Source organism: Cyprinus carpio, chromosome B8 (assembly GCF_018340385.1).
Source record: "Cyprinus carpio isolate SPL01 chromosome B8, ASM1834038v1, whole genome shotgun sequence".
In the NCBI taxonomy this organism is placed as follows: domain Eukaryota; kingdom Metazoa; phylum Chordata; class Actinopteri; order Cypriniformes; family Cyprinidae; genus Cyprinus; species Cyprinus carpio.
This window is the reverse complement of record NC_056604.1, coordinates 8,994,523-9,016,160: the sequence shown is the minus strand read 5'-3', so window position 1 is coordinate 9,016,160 and position 21,638 is coordinate 8,994,523. Positions and strand designations below refer to the sequence as shown.

The window sequence follows — 21,638 nt, the reverse complement described above, 5'->3', positions numbered from 1 at the left end:
CCCTGTGATGATTGTGCACCTGCCTTTTGCTCCAGTTTAAATAAAAACTGCCCAGATTTAATAATTACAATATAGAGAATAAGTTGTAAAATTAAGATTAGTAGAAGTGTCGCTAACTATATATAAATCTATCTCTCTCACTGGCCCATATCCACCACTGCATAACTCTAACGTCAAGTATGTTTTGCTTTGCTATAATTGTTGCATTTTTACATTTCAGTGTGAAATGACAAATTACATGACAAAATTGTGCCTTTTGAGTGTAAGACAACAAGTTTCTTATAGAAGTTTAGACAAATTGAATAGAATAAATTCTTCTTTTCTGTAGTGGTTTAAGCATCACCCAATGTGAAAGTAAGATGTTGGTACTAATTAAGATGTGACACAGCAGCTCCTCTCCCTTGTCCTCTCTGTGTGGACATTACAGCTCATGTAGTGGGGGGTCAGTGACCTTTCTCGCCCTGTTCTGTGCTCCCAGCCTTTCAGAACGACTCGTTCACAGTGATCAGAGAGGGCCTTAACACCGAACCCTGAGGAACCCCACCTCCCAGCTTAGACATCCACGATAATCATCTGTACAATGACCATGGGAACTTTTTCTTTACTTATCACTAGTCATTGTGCAACTGACCATTTAAGCATGGAAATTGCCCTTGTGTTTTTAACCATGTGTTTCTTAGGTCTATGCTTGTCATTGTGTCTTCATTTGCTGTCAGGTGCCTAATTTAGGGCAAGTACAATTTCAAAGGGAGTGGCCTGATGAACAAACCTGTTTTGTGAGCACTGTTTGTTTCAGGTGTTGAAAGTCCCCCCCTCCCCCACAACTTCCATATTTGCATTGTCATCTTTCAAAAGAGTAAAATGTATCTGACCGCTTTATTTTTTTTCTGAAGCTATTAAGATGGTTTTGGTTACCACTATTTATCGAACAAAATAAAACATAAAGCCCTGTGACTACTTAGTATTTGAGAGTACCAGAACAAAAGACTATGACCCCATTGTCAGTAGCTTTATGAGCAGTGTTTCACAGAGCTCTTTAACAATGACAGTATTGTTTATTTTCAGTCTGCGTTTGTATGGCTCATGTATCTCACCCATTGCATTTAGCTCATATTGTTAAAAGGGCGGTTGGAGAGATCGTTCCGTCCTTTAGCGAAAAGCACAACAGTCACAAGGTCACTGAATTACACCCTCTCACCACAGACTGCCCACTTGAGTCGGGCCACTTCAGGGCTGAAGTGCACTCACTGAAGACCTCAACCCACAATCTAGTTTTTTTTTTGATGAAGAGGGCACCGCTCATGAATACTCTTTAAGGCACATTAAACCGTTAATTCCCAAGCAGTGATTGATTATGTGTGGTCATCATCATGCACTTGGCCACAGACCAGCTTTTCACCTCAACTCATCTTGGCTTATAGGGAGGGACATATTATTAAAGCACCAGTCTTTATAATGGCCCCCGGCCCTTATTGAAATGCCTAGCCTTGCATTAGATGCAAAGCTCTCGCATGGCAGGCAGGCCGTTTTTTTTGCGCGTATCTCATTAACCTTCCCTCATCTCCCCGGATTTGTACCAATAAACATGACAGCCCAGGCTTAGAAATACATTTACCAGCACTCTGAGTCAATGCCTACTCCACTGTGCTTTCATTACCCTTGGCTTGCTCATATACGGCGAGTCTCTCTGTGCTCCGTTCCACCTCATAAGGGTGAAAAATGGAAAACTGATCAGTAGTCAGTTTTCATTTCACCAAGTGAGCTTTTAAGCATATTGGTTTTGAAGGAGCTAGCGACAGGTTTTTTTTTTCTTGTACTGTTGAAATGGATTGGCATTAAATATATTAATCAGTTTCAGAGGGAAGTCAGAACGTATACTTGGCTCTCAGTGCATCTTCTGTATTCGTGTTTTGTATTACTGTCAGGGAGTCAAATTAAGAAAATATGGTTTGATTTTGATCCATTCTTGCAGTGTAACTGTTTAAGCAGTTAACATTTAAACAGTGTGGTTTTTTTAACTGGATTTGTGATTAGTATTGTAAATTTGTCTCCGGGGAGAAAGGGATTACAGTGTAAAAATCAGCGTACCTTCTTATGCCTTTTGAATCTGTGGGTGGATCTTAGCAGTTGTCTTGACGTCCCTATGCAGTGTCTGTAAATTCAAAGGAGGCTGTTTACCATAGTCATGTTTTAGCCCTTGTTTGTTTGAGTGGGTGTAGTCAGGATGCGTGTGGTGTGTTTGAGGGGCTGACACAGGCTTCTTCATATGGCAGGCCACTTGAGGACTGCTGTTTGCAGACTGTGTTTGGCATTAACCGCCCAAACTTTGATATCTTTTCTGCCCGAACTTGGGCTGCACTACATTTTTTTGTTGAATCCTACTGTGTTCTGGAGATTTCCAATGATTTATGTAAATAATGCCAGTTCATCATTTTGTTTTACTAATGAAGATTTATTTCATGGCTTATGTAAATATAGTAATCTGAAAAAAATGTAATGCATTCAAGATTGATTAACTGTGCACTGTTCCCTTGACGCTATCATTAAAAATGTCCCAGCGTCAAATTGTAGCTCATGTTCTTGTTTATTTTATTTGTTCTCTTAATTTAGGCTCCTAATTGGTCCATTTCCCACCTCTGAGTTCCCTTTCTCACACACACATCCTGAGCCAAAACTCTTTTGAGCTCTTTTCATATTTCACTGCCAACCTCGTGAAGCACCTATGGGAATGATTGACAACTTCTGGAACATCCTTATTAGAGTCTTTTCCCCTTTAATTGCTGACATTTATCCAGTGTTTCTTGGTGTTTGCTAATGTATTACTGCTGCTGCTCTCTGAGGGTCTCTGTGGCCCACGGCTGTTATGGGCTTTCAGCGTCACAGACCTGCGGAGGCGGCTTATTGGGCCCGCTGGTTGCCGTAGCGACGAGGCTCAGCTCTAAGCCCGTACAGAGCCCCTTGTGAGATTGCTGTCTGCAGGTGAAGTTTTCGAGAGAGAGGTATATAGACTCTTATATTGCCAATCTTCTGTCTTCAGAATCCTCAGCTTGCTGTCGATCTCCACTCCCTGTGCCTTTCTGGGGCCGACTGACATAAATCATGCTTTACATGTTTAGATCAACACCCTGCTGACTATGCCAGTGTCTTATTTATCAGTGGGTAGTGGAGATCTATCATATGCAGGTGAAATGGATCTGTTATGTTTGATTTCAAAATGGAGGGGTTTTTCCTTCATGTGTTTTCAGTTCTCAGTTTTTCACACTGCATAATAGATTTGGAAACTATTTTAATTTAGAAAACTGTAAATAAACATTATTCATTTTTTAATTATTATTTTTATTATTTTACAGTTATATATGGGTCAAAGAAATTTACAAAAGTGATTTTATATCCATAGAAAGCACATTAAATGTAAGTAAAGTGTCTACTTTTAAGGTTTCAAATAAGTTTTTGGTGAATAAAATGTCCAAATTTGTTTTACATAATGTTACATTGTGATTCAGTGTAACACAATATTTATGTAACAATTCAAACAACATGATTATTCATTATTGTACATATTAAAATATATAAAAGAATAAGGGAACATATATAATTTTCTTGTGTTTTAAATGAGTAAAAAAATTCTTACTGACAAATGGGCAAAACCTAGAATAGTGGTCAATTTTTAAAATATCAAATTTCAACTAATTAGTATTTGGGGTGAACGTAATTAGTCTTTTAATATGTCATAAATTGATTTTAGTTGTAAATATGCTTGACAAGAATGTTACACTGAATGACATTTTAGTGGGTGTCTTCAAATCAGGGAAAAATGTATGATATTTATTTTTTGCTCAAAAAAACAAAAACAAAATTGCAATTAAATTAAACAGAAAACTTTTAAATTTTTTGGGGAACAGCAACAACTATTTAAAGCAGTATTACACTTATTGTTTTTATGCATAAACCCTTTTTCATCTTTGACCCACATAAAAGTGTATGTATGTACATATATGCATGCACAGTTATGTAAGTAAATACAAAATAATAAATAAATAAATGTAAATATATTTATCTAATGCATATAAATTTATCATCACCAGCTTTGATTTTTTTTAAAGTTTGGACATGTCAGTTACAATTTTTTTAGATGAAGTATTTCAAATAATATTTTTGTTTTAAAGTATCAGTATTGTGACACTGAGTTTTGCACTACAGAATTATAACATTTTATTATTGTAAGAGGCATTTGCTGTTGTCTGCCATCCGGCATCAGGCAAATCGTAGCAGTTACAGATTACACCTTAAACAGGTGAAAACAAAACATCGCCTAGCCTATTCACACTTTTTTTTTCTCTAAGGGCTTAGTTCTGAAAGGTTCACTGGGCATTTTAAACACTGTATTTGACCCTAGATCTTAATCAAGACTGACACCTCTTCAAACCCCAGCCTGAAAGGGTCCAACAGGTGTTTAGGGTGGGGCTTCTTATTTTTCTTTTCTTTTCTGGACTCCACACTCTCTCGCTTTTTCCGCGCTCTGTAGCTCTCTTGTCCTCATCTATCAAAGAAGACAGACACAAGGTGCAGCTTGGGGCTTTCGGACGACTTGAGCAGCTGTCAGCAGTAATTATCTCCTTCACAGTCTGAGCGATGGAGAATGACAACAAATAGCTGAAAATATCCAAGAGGAGAAGTAAAAGTTAACCAGCGAGATATGTTTAGTTGATAGTAGATGGAGAAGTCCTCTAAGATGAGGACAGAGAAAAAGAAATTGAATTCCTCTTTTGCATGGTGCTCAGTGCTAGGGGCTTTAATGCAAGTGTTAATGAAAGGGGTCCAAAAGAGGAGGATTTTGTTCTTTGTTTGGAGGTGGAGAGGGAGGTGTGGAAAGATGAGGGGGTGACCTCTCCCCTGTAGCATGCAGCTCTGAACACGCACACACTTAAGCACCCAGACACACTCATACCGTTAGGCAGTGGGGTCAGAACATGGAAGTTTCACCACTTACCTGTGACTTTAAGTGCCCTAATTCTACCCTGCTTCATGTGTTAAATCATGGAAAACAGGATTTAGCTCGTTAGAAAATGGTTATTTACTATGTAGATGTACTGTAATATTTACATTCCTGACTATTTATGAGAACTAAACTGGAAAAAATATATCATTATGAGCGCATTAAAGGGATAATTCACCTAAACATGAAAATTCTTGTTTACTTAATGTAGTTAAAAACCTTTATGACTTTATTTTGTGTAGAGGTTTTTTTGTTTTTTTTTGTCTAATAAAAAGTCATTAGAGGAAAGGGTTGTTTGGGATTCAGAAATTATGAAAATGTCATAGGTTTGAAAGAACATGAACTTGAGTAAATGATGACAGAAGTGTTATGGAAAACTTAATTATTACTGTGCAGGCACCTTCACTAGTGGCACAGTTTACCCTCTCTTCCCTATGATTTCTTCCCTAGTGAGTTGTTCATTTTCTCTGGCCTCCAACACTCTGATCCTCCTGCAAAAAGAACATGTCTGATGTTTGGACAGTGCTTTTGTTTGTGTCACCCAGCAGTACTGTACATTATCTCTCTGTACAGACAGTCTGTCTTTAATTAGTCCTTGTAGAAGAGAAACACTGTGATTCTTCTCTCTGTGTGGGCCATCACAAAGAAAGAGAGAGTGTCTTGTGTTTGTGTGTTTTGGGGGAGTTAGTGGCCTGTTAAAGTACTTGACATTCTAAAATCCTCTCTGAGTTGCATTATGGGATATTAACCAACACAAAACAAAACTCCCTTAAACTCAAAAATTTATTAAACTTAAACAATACCAATACTAGACATCAGTCAAAAAATCCAACAAATCAGTAAAAAAATTCCCATGCTTTAATATTCATACTGCTTTAATTTTCATACCAACATCTGCATATGTCATAGTGGCTCGGCAATAGGAACTATTCTTTTAACTTTTAACTTTTAAAATGTATAGTTCAGTTCAAGCTTAAATTATTTAAATTTAAAGCCTGATCAAGATGCTCAAGAGAGTTATGTTTTATTGAGTAAAGTTACAGATCAGAGATATCTTGTTTAACAGCTGATAATTTTTTTTGTTTAAAATGTCCAATGTGCAGAACAATTTAAATAATAATAATAATAAAAATAATAAATTATTATTGTTGTTATACTTGTTGTATAACAAGTTGTTTTGGCATCTTATTTGTCACATTTATTTTTATCTTTGTTTTGAGCTTTAACTTTAAACTTAAATTGCATGTATTTCACTATGTCTACTGTTTCTTAAAAATTGAGTGATTGATGCAAACAGTACATTAAGTAATTTACCTGTGAAAACAGTTATGTCCTGTTATGTAAATGGTGTTATTGGGTGCAATTTGTTTCGAGTTCCACCTAATGATGCAATTTATAAGTAGATCAAAAATGGAAGAGCCAATAACTTAAGTAGGTGATGAACTGGTATAAATATAGCTTGAATTGAACCAAAAATCTCTCCAAAGCACATGAAAGTAAAAGAGCACAAGAGCCCCCTGCAGTCAGGTATCAATTTTCTCTTTGTCTCCTTGTGTTTTAATTTCTTCTAATGTGTCCGTCTTGCTACTTTAGACAGGTTTAAGATAGACTAACAGCTGAAAAATGTTTATCATTACTGTTGGTGTAAAGTATAGACCACTGTGGTCATTTAGGTATTGAAAATGAATATGTAAAACAGACTGTGATTATAGTGTGTAATTGGTAATGTCAGGTAAGAGTCGAGAGAATAGACCTCTGTGGGAGTTATGAGTGTGTGTGTATGGGGCTGGTCTGTAATGAGTCCCTGTAGTGTGGAGTGCTGCTGACATTTCCACTCTAGTCTGAGAGTTAATGAGGTACTCAGGTCTTCACCAGAAGCTCACCGTATGCTGCATGTGATGCTCTTTAGAGTGCCAAACAGACAGTACCTCTGTCATGAGCCAGAGAAACCCTGCGTAGATGAATACCGATGGTCTCTGCAAACTTTACTGGGAAATGCTATCTTGAAGGAATAGTTCACCCAATAATTCTATCATCGCTGGCTCCTTATGATGTTCCAAACCCAAAATGATAACTTAATAAATGTTATCTATGATGACTCTGTGGTCTTTTCTGTTAACAAAAAGGGGTGTTTAATTTTACACACAACAAAAATGTTGGGAAAACAATGCTAAAATGTCTAATAAATAAATTTTTTAATTGCACAGATGACTCTGGCCTCCAGTGGAATCAGTTACCCCTGCCACCACCTGACTGTGTGCAGAAGATCTTCCCCTGCGCTCACGGTGGACCAGACAGATGAGGTAAAGCAGAACACACATCAACACCACTACAATGCACAAACAGTGTCAAAGCTGCTGTCCTTTACCTGTAGATGAGAACCACGAAGAAGTTCTGTTTCTCTCATAATTTTTACATTTATATATTTCATTTCTGCTGTTTTTGAATTTTTCAACATATGGAAAGCCAGGATGTGGTGCCAGTTTTGGCAATTCTAATGTTTTGTGGAATTTTTAATTAGACCGCTCCATTCAGCCAAAATGGATAAATGACTGCCATTTTTATCTTTAATGAGAAACTCGTTGTTGGAATAGAAATGCAGTCCCACTCTGAATTGATGAAATAATTTGTTGTGGGCACAGGGATCACTGTTGAGTTGCCAGGCGTAACACGGCAGCCAGACTTGCCCCTGTGAAGTCTGATGGCAACCTTTCAACAGAATATATATATTTTATGGGGCAAAAGCATCATATATCTTATCATCTTATCATCTTAAATATATTATGTTGTAAAAGCATGAGTTGTAAAAGCATATATATATATATATATATTATATATATATATATATATATATATATATATATATATATATATATATATATATATATATATATATATATATATATATATATATATATATATGGGGCAAAATATATTTTATGGGGCAAAAGCATATATATATACACCCCCGATTATAAACACAAATATATCATTTCAGTTAAAAAATTTGATTTAACATTTTGATATACAGTAGAAAAGATTTATAGTAGTTTTAGAACCTCTCATAGAAACAAATCTTTAAGAGGACTTTTATGGTTGAATTATTATTAATATTCAGTTTATTTAAAAAAAGAAAAGTTTATAATTGATTTTTTAAATTTTTTTATTTTATTGTAATTTTACTTAAAAAATAGGTTTCGATATTATTATCATCTTAAATATATTAGCCAAATCTAGGGATTGACCAATTTAGTCATTCATGCCACAGTTGACACTGAAGCAGTTTAGAGTGAGAGAGAGATTATGGATTTATTTAATTTAGAAATGTTCAAGTTCCTACATTTTGGATTAGATCCCCACTGGTGTGATCACAGAGAAATTGTGCATCTCTAGTTTTGCCACATTAATTGCTTTATTTTTTTTAAAGAAATTGCCTCCGTGTCTGTGTTACAGTGCACAGATGTTCACATGGTCAGTGACAGTGAGGGAGATGATTTCGAGGATGCACCTGAGTTTGGTGTAGATGAATCTGAAGTCTTTGGCATGGGAAGCGCTAGTTGTCAAAAGTCACCGATGAGTAAGTTATACTTAAGTTATATTTCATCTGGGGTTGACCATGAAGGAATGGTGTTTACTGGATATCTGTGTTGATATATTCCTTCATCTTCCCTCAGTGCCAGAGAACAGTGAAAATGAGGGTGATGCCTTACTGCACTTTACTGCTGAATTTTCTAGAAGGTGAGATCCCTGGACAAAGTAACATTTGTATTCCAATTTCACTGAAGAAAACCAAATATAAACTGCATTTCTTTGTAGCTCAGTATGCGGTGTCTTGTACACATGTTTTCAGCAATGCTGGTTTTGAATAAGATGTTTTTAATGTTTGAAAATAGCTACTCTGATGTTTGGTATTTGCTTATTTGTGTGTGATATTTGCTCAGTTTGTGCATGTATGTTTTGTAGATATGGCGATTGCCATCCTGTGTTCTACATCGGCTCCTTGGAAGCAGCATCTCAAGAGGCCTTTTACGGCAAAGCCAGAGATGTGCGTATAAACTCCAAAATTTACCAATTAATAAATGTGTAATTTATATCATGATTTTATTTGAATGTATTTTTTTGTTTTTGTTTTTTGTTTTTTGTTTTTTGTTTTTTGTTTTTTGTTTTTTGTTTTTTGTTTTTTGTTTTGTTTTTTGTTGTTTTGTTTTGTTTTGAAACCAGTGGGTGGTGGGATCAGGAAATGACCAGAGCCAGATTCTAGAAACCTATGTTGCCCGCAAATAAGCATATGCACTACCAGGTCACGTCTCTAACATTTCTTTTGAAATTCATATGCTCAGGTATATAAACAACGCTAAACGTTTGATTGGCAGAACTGCTCCCCCATCATGATAAATCCCCATCAAATTTCCGTTTCCCATTTGAACAGCTGAAGCTTTATTTAGAACAGCTTTGCGCTGGTTTTCCCGCTGTGTCCTCATAAGGAGGCTTGTATCAACTGACAGCTTGTGTGGATTACGGTCTTATTAGACTGGGAGGATGCAGCAAGATGTTCAGGGGGTTTTTGAGCGGGCTGGAATGGCTTCCTGCCTGCAGCCCAGCTGATCTCCTTCTCTCCTCAGCACAGGCACAATATGGCCGCCGCTCTCCCCCGAGGAAACAGTTCAGTGTGTCAGTAAAAACAAACTAATGTTAGTAGAAGAGGTGACCTTCTGTGTTCCTCTCTTGCAGACAGTCAGTGTTTTTCTTCATGGGTCATACTTTTTCACTCTTTTATTCATGTGCGCTTCTCTAGTATGCCATTCACAGTTGTTCTCCTTTTGGGCGTCAGCCATAGGATTTATCTTTTGGAAGGATTTAACAGGACATATTTAAGGTATGCGTCATTAAAAAGTACTTTTGAGTAAAAATGATGAAAGATGAATAGACATTTCTAAAAATGGATCGCCGTCAACTTGAATGTTGTTCCGGTACAGCAAAGTCCCAGTTGACTTATGAAAATATTTTAAGCGTATTTTACGATAAACACTACATTGTGGTATTAGTTAATTATGACGTAACGTGTTTCCCATAGGATTGTGAGAATATGGGGGATGGACCTAGGGGAAGCCACCCCCAGATTAATATTTTTGTTCATTTTGAAGTTAAGTGCCTCAATCTGGTGCACTTTGAGAGTTTAAAATTAAGAGCTCCAACTCATTTTTGGTGTCCAAATTAAACAGGATAAAAAACCTTGCGTTGATTTGCATTGACGTTAAAGTGGAAGCCAAACAATTAGAATATAATAATAATACTTTTGTTATTATTATTATTATCCATAATACAGTAATGTATTACTATTGTAATAAAACTACACTGATAAAATAAATGTAAATGAACAATACATTTCATTTGAATTTCACAAAAAGTTTATATTTTTGATTTTGTCTTAATATCTTCACTTGTAGGCTTTTATTTTGGTGGAAGATTGCAGTTTCAGTGCACATAGGTGCACACATGTCTATTAATAAATCTTGTGAAATGCTTTAATCATATGACCACAAATATGTTGGAAATGATGCAAATGTGAAAGTAATGCATAACTGGTGCCCGTTGCATTCACATGCTCTGTGAAGTAAAAACATCAGATCACGAGGTGATCATGTGCACTCTTCTCTTTCAAACGTGCTGTGCAACAGACTATTTATTAAATTAAATAACTTCTTTTTATTTTGGTTTCATTGACAGATGCATTGTCAAAGCAATAGTGCAAAATGTGTTATTTTATTATCAAAAGTGTGGCAAATAGATTAGATTGTGGCAGGCCGCCAAAGTCTAGGCAGTTAATGGGAAACACTGATGAAATTTCTGCACGCCAACATCACCTTATAGAACAAAGACCAGTAAAATAGGATTCTCAAAGGGAAGCATTCAAGAAACCCATTTCAAACTACTCAGGCCATTGCTTGAGCCACTGTGCTCACCACCTTTCAGTCAGCTGGTCTTCTTGTTAAGTGTAAGTTGTTTAGCCACGGCTGTGAACATTTCATGTGCACGTGTGCATGTGTGGGATGAATTTTACTGAGGGCACTTGTGCCCCTCTCTCATAGGCCTGAGAGGCTAATCACTAAGTAAAACACTACATGTGATGAAGTGTTTCTGGAGTGGGAGATGCTCCCAATCCATCCTTAATGAAAATGCTGGAGGTCCTCCGGAGGATCAGTGGAAGACTCTTGAGTCAGGCCACCCATCAGCACACAGGCCTCATCACAAATCCCCTTAACATCCAACTAATCACACTAACCCTCCTCTGCCACCCGCACAAAGACAGACATAAAAATTCATAGCTTCTTCGGGCCCTTCATGGGATTTTCATGCATGAGCTTCATAAAGGAGCCTCCGTGACAAAGTGATTTTACGGTCCGCGAGAAAAGAGATACAGAGAGATGAGTTTTCTGACACCCGAAAGACTTGTTCTTGACAGTGCTGTTCTAATAGGAGGACTGATGAAAATGGAATCTTGTCTATATACATTGATCAAAATAATTTATTGATGTGTCAGTCGTGCACATCCACAGGAGAAGTAACAATGTCTGATTCATGAGTGAATGAACCTAATGTTTCACTGCACACTGGAGAGGAAGATTAAAATTGCTGTTATAATTTAATAAATAATAATGACTTGCATATTGTTCTGTTTGTTTCATAGCTACCAGAAGACTTGGAATATAGTGTGCTAGTAATGTGAACCACTTTTATGATACTTTTATGGTGCTTTTGCATCCTTTTCAAACCTTAAGAAAAAACTTTTCTCTAAAAATGATCCTTTTTTTGTCCTCTGGAAGAAATAAAAAAATGTGGTGACTAAATAATCATGGAATTTTCATTTCTGGGTGGACTGGCCCTTTAAGAGTTGTATTACATATACAAGCCACGCAGCTCTTAAAGCTAAACTCTAATTATGCAACAAGATTATTATTATTAAGATTAAGATAAGATTATTGTTCAGTTTTTGTGGGAGAATCTCTTATAGTATTGTAAGTGCCATCTGTTAAAGCAGTCCGCTACAGGTCAAGAGAGAGCAGTAATATGAACTCCTCATTTCCCATTGTTTGCTTTCCTACAGGCAAAAGAGGATGATCACTTTCAACGTCTCCCCCCTCCAGCACATACACGTTGCCTGTAATTAAAAACATCCTTTCACAATACCTTTACAAGATGATCGTCTGTATAACTAGCGTTACTCTCACGGTCAAGCAGGTGGAGCCATCAACAGAATGTCTTGGGATAATTTGAAAAAAATCAAGATTTTTTTTTTTTCAGTCAGTAGAAGTGTGACTAGACTCCAGGAGTCCTGCTGGGGCCAGTTTGCATAAACTTATGTTAAGACAGTGCCTTAAGTTTGAGGTTGACCAACTAGCAGTTCACCAAAGGGTAATCAGTCTTATTTTTGGATTCAGCTTGGACTAATCTATGCTTTTATTTAACTGAATTAAAAAAAATATGACCACTCTTAAAGAATTAGATGACTTATAAGACCAGTCTAAACCTTTTATGCAGCCGGCCCCTGTAAAAAGCATTAAATAAAAACTAGTTGTTACTTACATCATAAGAAATAACGTGATGTTAATATCATTAGCAGGACATTTTGCCACTCGCTTTCTGTTTCTGCAGTGTTACACTGGTAGCTCCGCCCATAGTGAAATCTCATTGGTCCAAAACTCTCTATTGATAGCGCATTAATAAAATCACAATGTAATGGAAGTAGTAGCAGACTGCATTGTGATGTACGTCCAAGTGAAGTAGATTATTAAAAAAGAAGAAATGTAGGATGAGTGACTTGGTTCTGTTCTTTGGTTGTTGATTGAATGGAGGCAGATCTGAATGCAAGCTTGCAATTGATTGTATAAAAAGATTTAATGGCTGGCGAAGACCGTCTTTAACTGGAAGATCAAGTTATAACATTCTGATTCAAAAATGAAAAAAAAAAAAAATGAAACATGCTTGGATGAATCATTCACAAAAAGAATTTCATTTCAAATTTTCATTTCATGCTAACTTTAAACATTTAAATGTGTTTTGCTTAGCTTTGATTTGTGCTTCATAGCATTTCGCTTCAGTTTTATAGTCACATTAATGCTGGAAACAATGTCTGGTTAGTGCACTGGGAATGCTACATTTCAAACCATTATTTTTACATTTGTTAGACACATTTTCTAATTGCAAATGCTTCGTTCAAGGTGATTAGCATGTCCTAAATTCAATTGCAAGGCCTGTTCACATCAAGCTTGACGCAACTAAATGACACACAATTTGAAAAATGCATATTTTTGCATTCAATTTTCATCATCCTCCTCCTCCAAATTTCAATATCTTTATTATATATATATATTTTAATGACTTGTATCTGAATGAATAATGACTGATTTGTGTAAAGGACTACAAAGTGGTACATTGTTTCATTCATGTTTTTCATGATGCTTGGTGTGAATAGGCCGTCATTTAGCAGATAAACATGCTTTGTAGTCGTGCTGCTGCAACACTGACTCACATGTCCAAAGTTATCCTGGGAATTCCTCACTTTCAGACAACTGTGTGAAAGCTAGTTCTGTCCCACTCACAGGACAGATCAGCTTTCTCTCCTCCCATGTTCCTCTCGCGTCTCTACCCTTTCCTCCTCACCATTTCAGGATTCTCGTCCCGAGCAGGTGGGGGACAGCTCAAGGTGACAGAAAGAGCTTTTGGGTCAGTTTCTTCCCTAGAACAGACCCAGTAATTTGGACTGAGCGCTGATTTCTGCAGACTAAGAAAAGCTCCACAAAAACGAGGGAAAGAAAGGAGGAGAAAACAATGGGATGAAAGTAGAGAGAAGTGACTGTGGGTAATGGAGGGGCGTGAAACGAGAGAGCTGACCAAAGACTGTTATTAGCGAGAGTAGCTGCTCCCCACCTCTTCAGTGAAATCTTAGAGGCCTCAAAAGGTCAAAACGTTTTCTCAGCTCACAGCGAATACGTTCAGCCAGTGCTGAAACAGCCATGTCAGTTTTAGGACAGACTACAAGAGAGGAGTGGAAAAGTTCATGTCTCGTTTTCATCCACCCCTTTCTAGTTTTTGACGAGTAAAATCTCGCCCTTTCTCCAGGACCCATTTGCTTGTCTACCCAGCATGAGTGTTTAATCTTTTCAGGGCCGTGAATTGGGCGAGTGAAAAAGGCTTGAGCTCTCTCCCGCCAGGGGCCGTGCAGCTCATTCGAGAGCTTTAATCACTGTGCAAACACACCAGCGCTCCCTCCATACCTCCGTAGAGCCCAACTTTCTCTCCTCCGTTGACGCCCTCCTTTGCTTCCCTACCCGCATTGCTTTCTATTTTTCCACCGTCGGACTGTTGAGAAATCCCTCCTGCTGTATTCGACGAACCGTCGGGGGTCATAGCTGTAGGAAACGTTCAGAGTTGTTCTGTAATTCGGTGCGTTTTATTCCCCTGCCTTGTCTGGTGAAACCTTTCATGTTTGTGGCGGTGTCCGTTTTTTTTTTTTTTTAATTAGTTGCTGGGTTATGCGAGTGAACGCCATCCATCTGACGACGTAAATATCTGTGGATTTGGGTGTGCGTCGACATCAGCGGTGCCTTACTGTGCTAGCCTGCGAGGATGAAAGGAGGGCACTGGCATTTGATGCAAAACAAATAAAGTGATTTGTTCGGTTTTTGTTTTTCAGAGAAAGTTTGATTTAGCCTGCATCAGTTTGATTTGGTTTGGATGTTTGCTTTGCTCAGGGTTTGCGGGGAGGGCACTTGCTGTCTTTTTCTACTCGTGGACTCTGGTGAACCATTAGTGGCTTTAAAGCTCTCAGAAAGTCTGATGGTGGATCAGTGTGCTGGGATTAGATGGGTTCTGGCTTCATAGGTAGTGAATTGGCCATTGAAGCCTCAGTTTTCATGTTGTTGTTTTCTTTTCTTTTTTTCTGAAAATTGGATGTGGGAATGGAATAACTTGTGGGGGTATTAGTTTATAAATGGGTGAATGGCTCTCTTTATTCAGTGCAGATATTTGAATGGTTTGGATTTTTTTTTTTTTTTTTTTTTTTTTTTGTCAAGTGTGCATTCTTCCCCTGATGCGAATTGAACTATTTAGTGAGTGTGTGTTTGTACATACAATTTTTATATAGTTGTGGTCCAAAAGTTTACATACATCCATATTATTTTGATAAAATTAATAACATTCTGCAAGATGTACATTTTTGACCACAAGTGTAGTTTTACATAAATATCCATTACACCAGCTACACATCTATAACACAAATATATCTATATAATTTTAAAATATTACAATGTTATTATATTATATTATATTATATAAATTACATATTATATTATTATATTGTAATATTTCTGTTTTATTGTATTTATGTTTATAACAAAACATTTATATTATTTTATTTTTATGTTTTTTTTCTGCAAATTAGATGTTGGGGATGGAATAACTTGTATGGCCATTAGCACCTATTTGGAACTATTTTTTGAAATTTGATTTGTTTTACTTATTCTGAAATGATTTCTTCATTTGGCTACAGACTCATGTGGGCAGCAGATGCTTTTCTGTTTACCAAATTTTCTTTTCAAATCACTAAAACATCGATATTAAATGAATTGTTAAGGAACCACAAGCATCAAGATGAATTTGAATCATATCCATATATTCATATGATACCTATAACTGTTTGTATATGTTGTGCTTCTGTCATTCAGAGAAAACTGCTGGCCATCTACCTCCACAATGACGAGAGTGTCCTCGGTAACGTGTTCTGCTCTCAGATGATGTGCGCAGACTCCATAGTGTCATATCTCAGCCAGAACTTCATCACATGGGCCTGGGACGTTACTAAAGAAGCTAATAAAGCCAGGTAACACTGTTTAGCATGTTTCTTCCTTTCATCTCTCTCATCGCATGCACTCACAATGGCAGTCAAACCATCCAGAACGGTGGGGATCGGAAACATTTTCACACTCAAAATGGATGATCTCTTAATGAGAGGCATTCCTCCCTTCCCCCCTCTCCTCTTCGGACTCTCTCTCCTCATAGAGGGCTTTAACAAAAGATGTTGTGTTTGCTCACTGAGGCCCCGGTAGGGCAATCTGCACTAATCTGCGCCGCTAAAGGGTCAGTTAGACACACAGCCATCATAGAGCACACTCCTCAGAATGTCTTCATTTCAGGATGCCAATTACAGAGGTTTTACATTTTGTCGCTGAGCAAATGCAACTTTTGGCCCTCAGATGCAAGAGAAACATGCACCAAATATAGCATTAAGGTTGCAAGAACAATCTATTCTGCCCTGTTTCAAATGTACTTTGATTAAACCCGTGCAAAGATATATTCAAATGCTTCATTTCTAAATGGCAGGTATGGTGGTTTTACGCTTTTTCTTTGGTCAAATGCAACTTTTGGTCCTCTGAAGTAATAGAAACTTATACCCAAAACAGTATTAAGATTGTAAAAATAAATAATTCTTCCCTGTTTCAAATGTGCTTTGTTTTCGAGATGTTGAGTAAACTGTACGAAGATCCCAGATTGCTTCAGGTAGAAACGGAGCATGCAAAATAAAAATGTAAGGCCAGAAAAGGAAACGAACCGAGAGAGAAAAAGGGAGAAGCTGGTCAGGCAGCAGATGGATTCTTGATTGGTCCCAGCAGGCTTTGCTTCTGAGCAGGCCTCTACTTTTCCTTCCAGTAGGCTTCACCCTAAAGGCCTCCCTCCGGAGTGGACGGGTAGAGAAAGACCAGCTAGTGACCTGCTTCTGCAGGGGCTCCTTCAGTCCAGCCTTGCCTCTATACCCCGCTCCCTCCCCTTCTGCTTTTTGCCCCAGCTGAGCCTTTCTACCACAGATTAAAGGCGGACAACATCTGGGGCTATTCATAATGCGAACAGAGAGAGACACGCACACAACCCCACATCCTTATACTCTGACATACTCATACACACACACACACACACACACACACCTCATTCTCACGCTCCCGAGCCAGGCCTGACTGATTGGTGATTGTGGATGGTGACTGACAGTGTTTTTCAAAGCTAACTCTGTGAATGAAGCCTGTGAATCGCTAATCGCTGACACCGATCACATAGACTTTCAGCATAATTGTGCATTAATCCAGAGCCCAAATGTAATTAGAGTGAATGTAATTAGCACCCACAGGTGCTACAGGTGCTCTTTGTTACTGGTATAAGTAAGAAAAAGCTGCAGGTCACAATTTGACGGTGTATTTTAGCAGATACAAAGTTTTATTTATTTATTTTTTCTTCAATCCATTAAATCCTGATGGTTCATATAGCTGTGATTTATTGACAATGCTAAAAATCTAAATAATTGCAATTTAGTACTCAATTATTTTTTTCCAACAGCCACAGCAGTTTCTACAATGGGGAAGTATTTAAAGAATTTTCTGTGAGATACAATGGGGAAGTATTTAAAGAATAATGTAAATGCATTTTTAAAAATACTAAGTTGAATTGTTGTTAAATCAAATTTAATTGTGTACTTAATCAAACTGAATCATTATAGAGCTTTATAGCCATAAGATACTATTTAAAACATTATTGCTACAATTGATCATCCTTTTTTTGCCTTTATGTAAAGAACAGTTGAGAAGAGGCAGGATGTGTTAGGAGAGAGGGATCAGGAAAGAAACACTAGCCAGGACTCAAACTGGAGATGAAGAGATGTGCACAAGGCTATTTTTCCAGTGATATAACAAAATCCCTAATTCAAAGTATAAAATGCATTTTCCTGTTTTGCAGCAGGTGTAAATTATACATCAGATCATGTGACTTTTTGAGGACAGGTGGGCTATAGGAGAATTTTCCTTGTGGATGATAAAAAGTAAAAAAACAAATCTAAAAACAATTTAATATGATTAAATCAACAGAAGTATTTAAAAGCTCCAGGAAACATTTTTGAATTCTGTTGTTTGTTGTTGCTGTGCAATTGTGTCATTGAAAATCAATGTATAGTTTGAGTATCATGATCATTGTGATTGAGAAACAGTTTTCTCAGGGAAACAGTCATAGAGCAGTGCACGCCCTGCGGCCCCAGCAGATGGTCTGATACTGTGCCACACCTCTGTCAGTTCAGGCGATGGGGAAATATTACGGTTCAGACACTCAAGAGTGTTCGACTTGAGCGAGGGTTGAGGAGGAGACGAGAGCGTGTCACTCCAATTACAAAGCCCTCCTTGATGAGACGCTTGAAACACCTGGTGTTACTAACTAGAAAATCAAAAATAACTCCCCTGAGGTCCTTTGAAAACTCTGAACATTCTTCAAGATTTCTTTACGCATCACTGATGTGACAATGAACTGCCAACTGCAATGCCTGATGGGACCTCTGTAAACACAAGTGTTATTTGTATGATGTTTAATTTTTTTGGGCAGTGAAACAGCTCTGTGGAATCTAGTGATCTGTACAAGTTACACAGAAGATAGATCACCTGTTGTCCTGTTAGTTAACCACTCTATTTTTAGTACGCTAACTTAATTAAATTTTGTCACTCTTGTCATGCTTATTTTCACTTGTTTTCACTTCACTTCCTTGTTTTCTAATGGTATATGAAATATAGGGAATATTCAGTTGTAGTATGCTACATTGTCACAACATTATTTGAATAAAAATGCTAAATAACCACATTGTGTCTCAATTTTAACTTAACTAACTCTAGTAATTGCAAGTAATTAAAGAAGTCAAGGATGAGTGCATAATCATAACTAGAAATACATCATTCCATGTAGTGTATTCTGAATAACTACTGCACACAGTATACATACTATTTCATACATTTTAGATTTATTTAGTCTGAATATACCCAGAGTCCAAAAAGTGCTCACTCATCTCCTCTGATGCAACTTTTTTTTTTTATAAAGTTCTCGGATAATATGGTGGAATTTGGTGTGAAAAAATCTTCAATATTTCTTTTCTTCCCTCCCACGCTGGTCTTGGCCCCTCACTCTAGTGTGTTCCATCTCTCCTCTATTTTACTTTCCAGTTATTAAAGCCGATGTTATTATAAGAAGAGAGAAGCTAATCTATATTTGCATTCGCTCTATAGCAATTCATTAATATTATGACATTTACTGCGAGCTCTCTGAGTCTGCCCGCTACCCTTTTCCTTCAGCGAAACGTTAATTTAAAGTTCTGTCTTTGTAATGGAATAAGAAATCCTCTCTGCCCTATCAAATTCGGTGCGGCGGGAGCTGAATACTAATTCGGACCGGGGGAGTGTTTGGAGAAGGACCATCCTCTGAGCGGAGAGCAGAATTGGTTTTAAAGTCTGTTAATATGATGAGCTGTGTACTCTTATTAAGCTCAGTGATTGTTCAGGGGAGTTTCACTGGCTGTCTGTCCACTGTCCACTTAAATTACTGGCTCTCTCTCTCTTTTCTCTCACTCTCTTTCCAGACTACTCACGATGTGTACAAGGCACTTTGGCAGTGTTGTTGCACAGACCATTCGGACGTACAAGACTGACCAGTTCCCATTACTTTTAATTGTTATGGGCAAACGGACATCAAATGAAGTTTTAAATGTCATTCAAGGTAAAATATATATATAAGTGAACTACAAATAAAATGATAGATTACACTTACTTGGTACTACCAGAAAATATGAGACCATATATGGATAGATGGATGGATGGATGGATTGATAGATAAAAAACAACAAAAACATTCAACATAAAAATTAAAGATTACAATTCAAAAATTACATAAAATAATTTCAAAAAAAAATTTGGTTTAATAATAGCAGCGCTTGAAATGCACTTAACTCAACAAATTATCAAAAAACCTTTCACAAATCAACTTATCTCACAAAATAACAAAAAATTGTGCATATCTCAATTATTTATTATTTATTTTACATCTTAATGTTTGTTATTTATTTAAAAATGATAAAACTTTTAAGTTTACATTAGGCTCAATTTAGTCTCTGGAGGGCCAAATTATTCCAAATATATTTAAATAAATATTTAAATAAATTGTTATATACATAATTAAATTGATAATAAAAACTTAAATAATTTAATTATTTAATCTTTAAACAAATTAATAAATGTCTGCTGAATTTCATTTTAGCATCGATTTGCATTCATATTAATAATTCATAGTAATTCGGATAGTTTTTCAAATAAAAAATGAATAAAATAAAAATTGTCATACCGTATGCAATTATTTTCCATTTGGAACATTTTGCATGCATCTTAAAGTATGTAGAACTGCAAAATTAGATAAGTCTGCTACAGTTTGATCATTGTTGTTTTTCTATTTGTGTGATGGGCAACACAACAGTGGATGAGCTTATGATGAGACTCATGGGAGCCATGGAGATCTTCACAGCACAGCAACAAGAAGACATCAAAGATGAGGTGAGATCCAAGATGAGCTCTCTTCATAGGCAGCATTTTAAGGTCTCATTTCTGAAACAAAAATGGGCACATTAGTTATTCTGCCTCCTAAGATGCTTCGTTTGACCAAATTCTAAGATAGCACTGCATGTATCCTATATGGAAAAATCAATCCCACATTGTCTTGTGACAATATAAACTCTGTTCTTCCAAAAATTATGAAATGCACGCTACTTGTAATTCACCACACCAGACACTGATTAGCACAGAGAGGTGCTTTTTATTAGGCAGATTCAAAGTCATATTTTTAGGCCACAAAAAGGGGCATGTTGGGGCAGATGACCACTCATTGTCTGACTCGTACGAGTCGGCCCATCACACAGGGGTAAGAATAGACAGTCCGTCTGCGTCTGTGTGTTTGTCTGGGTTTCAAACAAGCCCTGGAAGAAAAAGCACAATTGTGTAATGTAAGCTTGCGGTGGCCTGTGCTTGTGCAGTCGACACAATGCTGGCAGGATGCGATTTTAGTGTGTCATGTCTGCATGCGGTATGTGATTGTTCAAATCAATGCTAGGTCTGCAAACAAACGCACTTACAAAGAGCTCAAACAAGATGTGTCCATCTGTTCAAATGAATTGGAAACGGTTTTTAGTGAAAGGTTATTCCAAATAGTGGATCTCTTTGGCAACTTTTAAGAGATTAACTTCCTGCCTAATTAAAAACACTAATTATTAATGTTTTGTTACATGTCATGACAGGTCTGTCCACACTTCTTTGAGTTGAGCTAATTAGTCATCCTCACCTGTGTTTGTTAATGTTTGTATCTGTAGTTTGGTGGGAAATATACAGACAGCAAACATAGGTTGCTGTCACCCTGAGGCACATTGACTCAGTGATTTGATAAGTCATGACATTTCATGCCTCGTCCCAGCATTTTCTTTTCAGTTCGCACCCCTGCGTGGGATGCTTTGAATAATTATCAATCACGAATAGCAACATAAAATATTTATGCCATGTCATAATTGTCATAGTCCTTACCATTGTCTCAGTGTGAAAATATTTCTGCTAGACTTCAGGTAATTTGTTCAGTCGCCATCTGCTATTAGGCCGGTTTCCCGGCTTGGTGAATAAGTTCCGTTAAAAACGTTATTTTCGAATTGTATCTGTTCCATTAGATCCATTAGCCTGTGAAATTTCTGCTTCCCTCAGTCAAGAGCGCTTGAGTAACTCTGACACGTTGATGGATTTCTGCTGGAAGCGTCTTGACT

At 37.1% G+C, this 21,638-nt stretch overlaps 1 protein-coding gene across 3 annotated transcripts in view; it reads left to right on the top strand.

Annotated features, from left to right (window-relative positions):
- Nucleotides 1-21,638, top strand: part of faf1 (Fas (TNFRSF6) associated factor 1) — a 68,826-nt gene that overhangs the window by 28,339 nt on the left and 18,849 nt on the right. For all 3 annotated transcript variants that reach the window (XM_042729556.1, XM_042729555.1, XM_042729554.1), the window contains 7 exons: nt 7,204-7,299; nt 8,450-8,573; nt 8,671-8,734; nt 8,960-9,041; nt 15,721-15,875; nt 19,428-19,564; nt 20,303-20,391. In XM_042729556.1, the coding sequence (XP_042585490.1) occupies nt 7,204-7,299; nt 8,450-8,573; nt 8,671-8,734; nt 8,960-9,041; nt 15,721-15,875; nt 19,428-19,564; nt 20,303-20,391 (747 nt within the window). The remainder of the gene's footprint in view (nt 1-7,203; nt 7,300-8,449; nt 8,574-8,670; nt 8,735-8,959; nt 9,042-15,720; nt 15,876-19,427; nt 19,565-20,302; nt 20,392-21,638) is intronic.